A 12,249-nucleotide genomic window follows, 5' to 3' on the forward strand; every position below is an offset into this window, starting at 1 on the left:
GCAAATGTGAGCGGCTCAGCGTGGAATCCTCTTACCCTCAATCAGAGAAGTATTTCTGCGGATTCCTAACTTGCAATATGGAAATATTTCTACTGGCTTCATGGGGATTCATGTGACTAAAGTTATGCTCTTGCTTTGTCAGCTTTGTGTAGAGGGAAAAAGTGTTTATACTTATGTTTAAGATGGTATAATAGCTCTGAGAAAGAACGCCTCCAATGGAGCTGAGAGCATTTAGTTGCAGGAATGCAATGATTAGAGGGAAAGCATTCACTAAAAGGAAGTATTGTTTTGCATAATGAAAATCCTGCTTCTATCCCATGGGTAGCATAATATTTAGCCTGCCATTTAAATCACACAGAGTAATTACCCTCACCTCCATTGAGTTCAACTTGAATCCACAACAACTCCCCATACAGTGTACGGCAGCAAGAGCTGTTCCCAGATTCGTACTGGCTATAGCACCCAGTAATGCTTAGTTGATCCATCTTATCTTGAACAGTGACCCGCTTCTGTGCCGTCACGTGCCATTCGCTGGTGGTGCATTCCACAAAAACAGTAAATTCTCCAGGCGATGAATATCTATATGTGACATTGCTGACCAGTCTGGAACAGAAAGAGAACAGCTGCTTGTTGTGGAAGACTGTCCTGGGAAGTCCTTACCCTTACCTGGTAACAGTGGTCACGGTTCCCAAATTTCTGACCTGACTGAGCCCTCCTGCAATCACTGTAATCCCTCGTTTATTTACATAGAATTTTATGGTTGAAGATTGTTCCTTTGTTCCAGCTATGGTGTCATTAAGGATACATATCAGGGGTGGTCATTCTCAAAGCATGTCTATAAGGATGGATACATTTTGCTGTAAAGTAGGTAGGTTACAGTTCAATAACATGTGGCATTAGATCTGGTTTGTGTCTTGTTGGCTTTGAGCACAGACGTGTGACTATGCACATTAGAACATGTAATGGTGCCCTTAATTTCTCTATTCTTTATTTTATTCCCAATTGACCATCTCTTAGATATAACAGTGGAAGCTGAGATTGCTCAGCATTTTGTCAGAGTACTCCCTTGCTCTTTTTCTTTTTTTTCATATGCAGCTGCTTCTATACTTGCCCACGCTGGCAAAAATGTCTCTTCACTCCTGAGTCTGGTGCAGCTCCGGTCATGATAGCAATAGGAGATGAATGGATATGAAGAAGTCTGCGGTAGCTGCTATTATTACTAACAAGCACAGGGAGATGGTGAAAAGAACCTAAGGATATCCTTCTTGAATGACATACACCAGGGAAGGCAAATAAGTAATATTCCTGACACTATTCTCTCTGAACTATTTATATTCTTATCATGGTACCACCAAGCAAATGCAAACAAAGATCAGGACATACCATTCTTGACAATGCATATGTTTCATTAGCTGTTTTAATGAAGAAAAAGGTTTCATTCTAACTGGACTTCAAAAAAATGCCAGTGACAAGACCAGAAAAGGCAATCCCTGTAAGAGTGGGTATCAAACTGGGCACAGATAACAGATGAGAATGACTGTGAGCCATTTAGTAGGGGGGTAAAAGGGCTTCCCATAAAAACAGCCAGCCTCTGCTTGCAGCTAGCAAACGTATTTCACTTCACCATTCACTAGCAAAGATTTTTTTCAAGTTCTTTACAGCTACAGGCCTGTGTCTGTAGCTCTGAAAGAATGTTTACTATTTCTAGTATGTTACTACTTTTTCGTTTTCATTCTTCTACTCTTGTTTTTCTATTTGACTCAAATAGGATTCCATTAGTAGACAAATAAATTTCTAGAGCCATTCTCTGTCATTCCTAGCACTAGGACAAAATCTGATTTTTAAATCCAGCAGAAAAATGTTTGAGCCTTTAAAGACACAATTTTTATGCAATTAAAATAAAAGAAAAACTCCAGAATGCCATTGTATTATTTTAAATGTTATTAAAAAATACTCCTCAAACTTAAGAAAATAATGCTTGCCTGTTTCTTTGGCAATTACTGACATGTTTTCAGTAATTTTGTGTGCTTAGGGTCGGGAATAAATTCCCTTAGTAAGAAATAGGAATTATATTAAACAGAAGAAAGACTGTGGTTGGCAGCTTGACATAAAATTTTGTATTAATTTCAGAACAAGTTTCTGCAGAATCCAAATGTCTTGCATGTATAGTCTATTATTAATCTAGTTGATTTTTAACATCTCATTTAAGAGTCTTGAAGCATTCAACAAAATGCAAGCAGTGAAATGTACTGGGTGTCTGATGATAGATGAAGGATATATCTTACGTTAGAGGGTAGTAAGGATCAATAGTGTGGCCATCTCCAGTGCTAATGATACAGGAAAGGTTGCCAGAGTATGGAGAGAGCAGCCAGTTCAAACTGACCATGATATTTTCAAAGACAAAGCATGTATCTGTTACAAGAAGCTGCAGACCTGTAAAACATAATGACAGAATTCAGTGCCATTGTTTGCCTACATTTCTTACATAATCCAATTAATTTTCATGTATTGAGAGCAGGCCTTCTCCAAAACAGAGTTGATACTGCTGCTAATTTGAGTGCATTAGTGGTGTGACAGGGAGCTGATTCTCTTCCATACCTAGTGGTCCAGATTCTTGGTGGAACATCATAATTTCATTTAAGTGTGTTTTATGTGTCTGAATTTCCTGGCTTTGTATCCTATCAAAACCCCCAGTTAGGACAGGGAACCTACATTTGTATGCCTATTTTTAGTGGTCACCGCTTTTCCAGGTTCTTCCCCGAGGATGGAGCAGTGATTTTTAAGATAAATATCAATGGTCACAGTGTTACAGCACAGAGCAGAGCAGGCTTTTTGCGTTGACAGCCCCCTCCCGCTTACCTTCCTTGCAGTGGTACTGAATAGACAAATAGCTTCCAGAAGCTGGACAAGGATCTCCAAAGAAAGCGCCGTCCGCTGCCACCTGGCAGGCCTGAAGACCATGACACTGGCCTGGAAAGAAGGACCATCTTTGACTGACATAACAGCTCAGATGAGAGATGATTCCAGAAACAAAAAGGAGAGGGGGAGCAATATCACGTCACTGATTTCTAGACAAAAACTCCCACATCTCTTTGACTTTAGTGTGTTGCTTATTGCCTGGTATTTCTTAGCACCGTTCCACTTTATTGGCATAAAGCTGAATTAGAGAGGGTTTAATTTTGGCTGGAAGCCCAAAGAATCACCAGAGGGACAGGCCACAGTCACTGTTTAGTCTGGCAAGCCTGGAGCCCTGTAGCTCCAGCAGGCTGTGTGCTTGGCACACGGCAGGCAGCAGCAGATCCCGCCTGCCCTCCCGTCCCCGTGGGTGCCAGCCTCTTCACCCCTCCTGCTTTGGAGTTAGGTTTGTCTGGATGTGTTCTCTTCCATCTCTGTCAAACCTAGGGTCTCCCATGGAGTTCATCAGGGAATTGGTGTGCCCACATGTTTTCTTCACGCAGTGAGAGGAGCCCTGTTCGCCATTTGCTCCCCCTCTCCTTCTCTGAATCTTTGCTCCTTGCAAAATCCCTCCTTTCCATCCAGCCTCCTGTGGGAACCTCCTCCATGTCAGTTCTCTGTGATTCCCTTCATTTTAGGAATAATCCACTTTCCTAGTCACTAACTCTACTGAAATTCAAGATAAAATATTTTAGGGACAGGGAACTTTGGCATGTACTCTGTGCTTCCGACAAGCAATGCCATAAGGTACTACCTGCTACTTCGTCTTTGACACTGATCCAGCTACAGTCTTCATCTGTGTCATACTGGAGAGGAGCCTCCGATACACAGTAGTGAGGGGTCTTCCGTCCATAGAAGCTCTCTCCAATTTGAATAACTTCTCCTGATCCACATTGTACAGTGGCATTGTAATTATCACAAGCAATGCTCTGGCCAGATTCTGATAAGGGAAAAAAAGTCAGATTTAACTTTTTGAATTTCTGAAAAATCTTGCTACAACTCTCCTCCTCTTTTTTTGTTTCTCTCTTTTAAGCAAAGCAATTAAGAAAATGGAAAAAAGAACAAAGAATAAAATATTTTTGCTTTTAAAAATCCAAAAGAATAGATTTATGGCTTTTACTGTCTTAAATAAAAATTTGAGAACATTTTAAAAATTATTTATTTTATTACATTTTAAAATTATTTTTATAATATAATAATAAATAATTATATTATATAATTATTATATTATTTAATTATTTGTTATTTAAGAACATATTTTTAATTTAAAAAATAAACATTTTTATGGAAAACACTTAGCATTTATTTGACCTGCAGTACTGGAATGTTTAAAGTTACTGCTTACTTCCGAAAGAGCCTTGTGGGGGTGTGTGATTTGCATGATATTCAGGTAATTGCTCTGGAGAATAGTTTGCATGTTAAGTATGGGACCTGATCCCATTTCTGCTATAGAAACACCTTTGTTCCTGTGTGATATTTGACTGACTTCATTCAGCAGGACTGCTCAAATGAGGAAGGTCGTATCTCTAAATGCATACACCTCATTCTTTGATTAATCTGGGACAGTTAATGATCTTTCAGAATTCTTAGTATCCTGTAGTAATCAGGATACTTAATACCCTGAAGAGGAGGACGAGAAAGACTGCTCTCCTATGGGAGTGTTGCAAAAGAATGTTTTTGTTTCAGCTGTCTCAGGTTTAAATACATCCTCCTCCAGTTGCTGTTTTGATCATTCCCCTTAAGTACCTTGATTAACAGTGCCAGTGTGTGCACACCGCAGTAATTGTGGGCTATTGTTATTTAAAGGCTAAATCTAAGCCTGGCTGTAACTATAGCAACATGATCAGTTTACAGATTAGAGCTCTCTAAATAAGCTTGAAAAATAATTTGCTGTTGAATTCTAATACGGACTATCATCTCATGCATTTTTTTTGTTTTTTACTTTGTATAGAGAGTTCCCATAGTATTTGCTGTCTCAGCAACTTTTAAATGGAAAAATGTACAGAACACGGTTTGTGTTCCTAGGTACAAACCCTAGTTCAAAACGTGTGTTTTTACCACAAGGAATTGCTAATCTACAGAGCACCAAATGGTAGGATAGAAATAATAAGAAATAATAATACAGGAAGTTTTTACTTGCATTGAGAAACACAAATAATGCTAGGATAGATGACCAAAGAAAGGATGAAGGCAGAACACTGTCTGGTTAGTTGTTTGTACACTTATACCTATCTCAGATGATCAAGTAGATAAGTTATCTATCTGTTTCGTTTGAAGTTTCAAAGTCAATGTGAACCAAGCCTCACCGTAGCTGTGTGTGAAGGTGTTAAGTATCACTATGCCCATTTTACAGAGAGACAAACTTAAGCACTGTCAGGTTGCAGGAACGTCCAAACATTCAATGCCCAGGGAAACTAATGAAAATATTGCCTCTGTTTCTTTGAGATATTAGATCTAACTCCTTGCGTGCAAAGCTGGTAAAAGAGGAGTCTACACTATTATTGAAATAGGGATGTGTATTAATGGACATGGGCTGCAGATACTGAAAACAAGGCTATGATTGCCTCAATCTGTTCTCGGTTTCCTGGGTAATGGAATGATGGATGTAGTGTAGGACATTGTTGCTCAATAATGCAAGCACTCTTTGAATTTAATGGGCTTTAAGTCAGATCCTATGGTAACAGATGATAGTTTCCTTACAAACAGACAGTTGTCTACTGTAGTTGTAATGGAAAAATAATTTTAGCCTGTTTTTGCAAGGAAAATAAGCTTAAGGGATTGTGCTGTCTGCCAATTTCCTCTCCCCCAATCATTTTTAACGTTAGTCATCTTCAGCCAAATTTGATGTATAGATATAAACCTCAAAACACCCTAAAATTTAATGCAAATCAATAGCTAGGCAGAAGAGAAAGAGCTACATCACTGCCTCTATTAGGGGTAGGCGTTATAACCCCATGCTTATCTGTTCCACCATGTGGGATTCAACTGGCCAGCACGTACAGCTGGGGCTCTGAGGCGGCTGCAGAACTGCAGGGGAGGGAAAAGTATTTGCAGAAGTGGGACGTGCTGGGGATATGGGAGTGAACTGGGAGCGCTGAGGAGGAGGGTAGGGAGGGAAAATCAGGACGGGAAACAAAACGTTATTAGTTTTGCTGATCGTGGGATGACTTGTTAGTTATGTCAGAAGCAGTACAGTACTGGACCAGGGCAGTAGCACTGCTAGGGCTTGTGGTAACCTGTACTTGCATATTGGATTCGAAAACTTTTTTTTATATATATATATATATTTTTTTTTTTTTTTTTTTATATTTTATATAGTGAGCCTACATCCAGACTGTCCTTCCAGTGCTTGTGACCTTAGTACTAGTTACAGTTCAAAATGCTTGGCTAATGTGCAAAGTGTGAGGAACACAAATTCCCCTCATATCTATATGTTGAATGGGATGATACTGCCAGCATTCCTTTCTGGGACTGTTTGTTCCAAGTCACAATTTAAGGGACACAATGTCTGTAGATTTTCTGTCTGAGCACTAAAATGCCACCAGGACAGGTCCCCGTCTGCTTCCTTATCCTGGAGAAGCCCTTGAACTTCACCTGATGGAAGGGTCTGAGAAGAAACAAGAAAAACTTGCTCTCACTTTTGCTTACTCCAGGCTGCTAGGAGTGGTGTCTCTGGAAACCTGGCCGTATTTTTGCTTCAGTTACAAATGGAAATTATTTTGGCACGTATTTATGATTAAGAGTATGTTTACAGGGCAGTCATACAGGTCCTACCTAGCTCAGGTACTATGGTATTGTGGGAGTTTAGTCTTGCAACCATGCTATTATGCACTACTCAAAGTGGCTTTAAACTACCTAGCTTATGTCTGCTGTAGACATGGACTGCTACCCATTTAGATTCACTCCTGGATCCATTTCTATTTTACTCGCCCTCTATTGGAAACCTGGACCTTAATGGCTAGTTGCTGAGCACCTACATCTCCCAGGGATTTCAGGGTTCGTCCTTTCTTTGGATCAGATCTTACCTCAGCACGTTGGAAAAAGAGCACCTGCTGGGGTTATATGGCTTTTTGCTTGTTCACTTTTAATAAGCTTTATTAAGTTATTGCACAGCCACTATGAAAGCAACAAGGCAAGTTATGCACAGTTGTGAACGTGGCATGCTCACTTCTCCCTTCCAGCTGTTTGTTGTGTATCTTACCAAACTCGCAAATGAAGTCAAATTCCTGGCTGCAATTTTCAGTCACGCCCCACTGATACTTGGCATTCTTCAGGATGTACCCACATGTGGATGAGAAGGGAGACGGCTGATCCTTGTACCAGTTACTGTAGCTTATATTTGAAGTGTCCAGCCAAATCATTGACCCTGTGAACAAAGTAATCATGTCCTGAATGTTTATTTTCCACAGTAACACAATTACAGAGTCAGAGCCTGCAGTGCAGGACTGTAGCCCTGCTCCTACTGCGGCAGAGGTGGTTTAGTCTGCGTAGGGATCTTCAATTACATTTTGTATTTACCGGACATAATCGCTAAGACACTGCCCCTTCCCCCTGAGCTCCTGGCCTCAAGATTCCACCATTTCCCTTGCATCAGATCTTGCAGCAGTTCCTAGCGTGATGAGTTGGCTCAGCTTGCTCTGCTGCTGGAGAACTAACCCAGCACATTCTTTTCACTGGGTCAGCAAGCTGATCTAATTCACCACCACAAGATCTGATGGAAAGGGTGACAAATGCAACTGGGAAGCGAAGCAGGCAATTAAAACATCTTAATATAAATCTGAAGTTACAGCAACAAAAGACAGTGGCTTTTCAGCAGATATCTACAGAGGGACAGATTGCATTTGTTGTCACATTAAGTAAGCATCATGGGCTGATACAGTTTTAAAGAAGACATGATTTCAAAATCACCTACCGTCAGTAGTTTCATTCAGCAAGGAGTTTGAGATCAGTCCTATCCACCATTCCTGATCCTCAGCAATATGTTTTTGCAAGAACTCTTGAGTTTCCTCATTTTCAATAAAGACAAGGTGCCCCCCTCCTCTCTCACACCAGCTCTGGGCACTTGTGAAGGTACGCTGGAGTCTAACAAACTCATAGCATGAACGGTCGAAAGCTAGCTGGTACTTCGAGCAAGGGATTCCTTCATCAACGGTTGCCTCCTCCACAGCCAAGCATACAGCGAGAGAAATTAGAACTGCGATCCCAAGCCACATTCTCAGCTCAGTGCCCCGTGTGGTACTGGTCTTGCTTATCACATCACCACTCTTTTTGCTGCCTTCTTCAAAAGCCTGAGATATCATCCTTGTCATATCATCAGCATTTCTCCTTCCTCTTTGCTGCTTGCAACAATAGCAGCAATAGAACGTGGAACAGATTGCTTCTAATATATAACGGTGATTGCATCTGAGGATACACACAACAAGTGTTGATGCTAAATCACTGCAATGGCCATTGTGAGGCCTGTTGCATAAATGTCTCATTCCATGTGAAGTCAGTTTGAAGAGAAGACATTAGAGTAGTGCTTTCCTCATGAGCAGAGGAGATAAAGTTGATATATGCTGCTATTGGACACATGGGAAAGTGAGATAAAGCACCTACATCAAAGGCACGATTGTGTGAACATTAAAGCTGGAGGTCTTTACAACAACAACAACAAAGAGATACAATAGTAAGAATGAGAGGAGAGTGAGGAAAAGGAGAAACACGAGGAGTTAGGAGATAGGAAAACACACAGTGCTCCTCTAGATGCATTCAATTGTTTTGGATTGCTTTATTTTTAATAATTATTATTTGAGGTGCTTCTTTTGCATGCTAATTATTTGAGGTGCTTCTTTTGGATGCTAATGCAATGTCTACAATTATTGTGTTGTATTCATCCTGTCCACCTGTTTACACATACGCAGGTCCATCTCAGCTGTCCCAAGTAAGCTCCATTTTGAAGCCTTGTGTCTGTTTAGAATTCCACATGCCAAGTGAAATGCTCCCATCATCCCTTAAAAGCTAAGCTGCTTAACTATATAGAGCTACAGTATTCATACCTGTTAGGAGGTAGAAGGGAAGGCCAGAAGTTAAAATAGTGATTTAGAAAAGATTAAAGTATTGCCTTAATCATCAGAGCTGCTTGGGAGCCCTGTGTGCACATTCCAAAGGCTGCTGATGGACTTTGGGAAGCCAGCCCAGCAACATTTAGGAGCTGAAATCCCTAAGTGCTTCTGAACTTCCTTACAAAAGATAGATACCCATCAGGTTTACAAGGCCACTGGATTAGCAGAAATAAAGTACAAATAAGGATCTTTAGCTATTGCAGTCCTCCTGTCCTTGGCATTAACTCCATTGAATTTGATGCAATTATCATTAATTTATACCACCATAACCTGACACTGAAAGAACATGCACTTATATTTAGACATGGATCAGCGAGCCAGATACTGCGTCAGAGGGGCGCAGGAAGCAGGGATGTTTGGTTGAATTCCCGCATTGCAGAAATGCCACTTGCATTGCACTATTGAGCTGAAAGTAATGCACATATCGCACAGTACGCCAGTCCAGCTCTAACTCTCTAAAGCTTTCTTGCAAAGTAAAGTATGTGTACTGCATCCAGTAAGCATTTAAGAGTGATCTTCAATCCCAAGACCTTTCTGGACCTCCAGTTCATAGTCACCTTGCTCAGCTAGATAAAGCAGGACTATGATCAGGGTTTTCAAGATAAAGTCTACAGAAGTGTTTAATGGGTAGGACAATTGTGGGGGAGGAGAGGAAAGGGGAAGAAAATGCACTGTGATGGAGGGATGGACACTATGCTGGACATCCCCTTTCCCACCACACTTGAAAATCAAGACCTACCTCAGCTATGGAACCCTTGGAGCAGATCCCACATTAATTTCTGACTGATTAATAGGGAAGGCTGATGGAGCAGCTGAGATGTGAATATTCAGACTGGGTTTCCCAGCTCTGGGGAAGGCCAATCCATATTCTAATTAGCTGATGGGTCTGGCCCAGTCATTGCCCAGACATCCATCCCCTTCCTGGAAGAGACCATATAACTATGATTATCAGCTGGTTCTGTTGCAGATGTCTGCAAATTAGGAGACCCTTTTGAGCTGCATACAAAACTTCATAGGCTTCAGTTTGGGAACCCCCAGCCCAACTGTTTTATATTCAAGCTATTGCAGAAGTCAGAGCTGAGGGCAGCTGCTGTTCAGTTAGCCGACCACTATATTTTCATGACATTTCCTTCAGAGTCCTTGCTTCTTCTTGGGCCGTGCTGACTTCCCAGGCTTGGGGGAACTGGCAGCCAGCCCTCCCATTTTGTCCTCTTAGATATGAGAAATACAGCCTGTTTCTTGAAAACACAGGTGTGATGAAGGAGACTGTACTTAAATGTATCTGGCTCAGTGATACAGACTATGCATTTCCAGTAGGTGCCATTGACTCACATTTGTGATAAACGGATTCTGTAGCATTGTCCAGTTTTCTCTCTGCAACTGGAAATTTGACTACATGAACATACTGCTAAAAATGCCAGAGCTGGAGGTGCCACAGGCACAGATTCCTCTGTGAATCTGCTCCAAAGCCACTGAAATTAATGGAAGTCTTGTCTCTGGTTTGATGGATTTTGAAACAGGCCCCAAAAAAGAACAAATAATGTTTGGAAATGTCTACAAATAAAGCCAAGCTCTCCAAGTGAGTCTACTGTTGGCAATTTCTACAGCAGTGTGAATTTTGTTCCTAATCTACGGTTGCTATAAGTAACTCTTCAACTGCCTGCAGCAGATGGGGAATGGAAGAAAGACAGTTTCCCTCTTTTGCAGTTTGTTAACTTCATCTATTATAGTGCCAGTAAAGCAGTCTGTCAGCTTATTCTGTTTACCACAAGGAAGAGAAAAGCATTTACAGAAAAGAAAATACTGCTTTAAAAGTATCAAAATTAGCAACTAGGGTCCTCAGGAAGAGAGAAAATTCCTGAAAGCTCTTGTCACTCATAACTGAAAAATGGCTTGATTTCAAATAAACAGTGTAGCTTGAATTTACCATTTTGTAGGAAACACGCTTTTTGCATTTTTCCTCAACAGAAAGACATTTTTTATAAATAGTTTTCTTATGCCAGAAGTCCACATGGAAGCTTCACAGTATAATGGCTTATTGAGTTTTTTTGCTATTTGCCTTTTTGTAGCTGGCTGAATTGAAATAATTTAAATAGGTTAAGAAATTACTTAAATAGTCAGATATGCTAGTGTGGAAGAGACAAAATGGTGCACCTGGCTGTGTAATCTCATCTTGCATGTTTCAATAGGGAGTCACAGAAGTGCTTAATTAAACCTCTCTCATCCTCTCAAGGGGGTGGCTGGCAATTACAGTAAGTTCTCCTCTTCTGGCTGCCCACGGGAGAGTAACTGACCCCGAACAGGTATTGTAAAGCCACTCCGGTGTCTTCAGGGAACTGTCAAGCATAACGTCAGCTATATAGATTTTGGATACAATGAAACCATTCACTTGCTGGGTTTTGTTTGCCTTTTGCATAGTTCTGAAGAACTGGGGCAGACTCATAAAAGGAAAGTCTGTACTTAAGCATTTTTTTAAGGAGCTGAACCCTTCGCGTATAGCCAAGACTTGTTAATCCTTGTTCAGTTATAGCTGTCTGCCTGAAAGGCTGATGTAGCAACCACCCTTACAGCACGTGTTATGTACCAGTGACTTAAACTAAAACATATTCACCAGCTAAAATAAGGCTTGCAAAGCAATTGTGTTTTGCAAGCTTTGACTAGAAATTAGTGACAAAGCTTTCTCAATAATTTCACAAACTCACTCCAAGCTGCGATAAAGCTATGAATAACTCCTTTGTTTGTGAACTCTCTTGCGTCTGTTGGAATAAGTCTTTCATTTTTCTCAGAAATGTTAGGGGGCCCTGCAGATCTCTTACAGAGTCCTAACTTGCCCTTGTGAGTTACACCAGATGGTGGCCATCAAGAGAAAGTTTCTTCAGAAAAGCGTGCTGTATAAAACGTCACAGAAGACAATGATGAATGATTTATTTTATCCTGGTTTTCAAATGGATCGTTCAAGGTTTATTAATTTTGTTGTTGTTGTTGTTGGAAGTAGAAGCTGTTGAGGTGAAAGAAATCTGAAGCATATTTTGTTTATGATGCTGAAAAAGTTAATAGGTGTTAAAAAAAAATAGTGGTGGCCTACATTAAGATTCTGTAAGGGAACCTTCTAGGTGGTGTTCACCACTGCTAAAAATTGAACCCCTCAAGACGAGCTCAGTTTTGGTAGCCAAATATCAAAGTACTCATA

At 40.6% G+C, this 12,249-nt stretch overlaps 1 protein-coding gene across 1 annotated transcript in view; it reads right to left on the reverse strand.

Annotated features, from left to right (window-relative positions):
• Positions 1–8,255, reverse strand: part of LOC309594295 (polycystin-1-like protein 2) — a gene marked incomplete at both ends in the record, with an annotated part of 41,603 nt that extends 33,348 nt beyond the window's left edge. Inside the window, 6 exons of the mRNA XM_082319846.1 lie at positions 374–594; positions 2,286–2,433; positions 2,860–2,970; positions 3,710–3,895; positions 7,157–7,321; positions 7,868–8,255. Of these exons, the coding sequence (XP_082175972.1) occupies positions 374–594; positions 2,286–2,433; positions 2,860–2,970; positions 3,710–3,895; positions 7,157–7,321; positions 7,868–8,255 (1,219 nt within the window). The remainder of the gene's footprint in view (positions 1–373; positions 595–2,285; positions 2,434–2,859; positions 2,971–3,709; positions 3,896–7,156; positions 7,322–7,867) is intronic.
• Between the last annotated feature and the right edge of the window lie 3,994 nt (positions 8,256–12,249).

Source organism: Platalea leucorodia, assembly GCF_965183815.1.
Source record: "Platalea leucorodia genome assembly, chromosome: 8".
NCBI classification, from domain to species: domain Eukaryota; kingdom Metazoa; phylum Chordata; class Aves; order Pelecaniformes; family Threskiornithidae; genus Platalea; species Platalea leucorodia.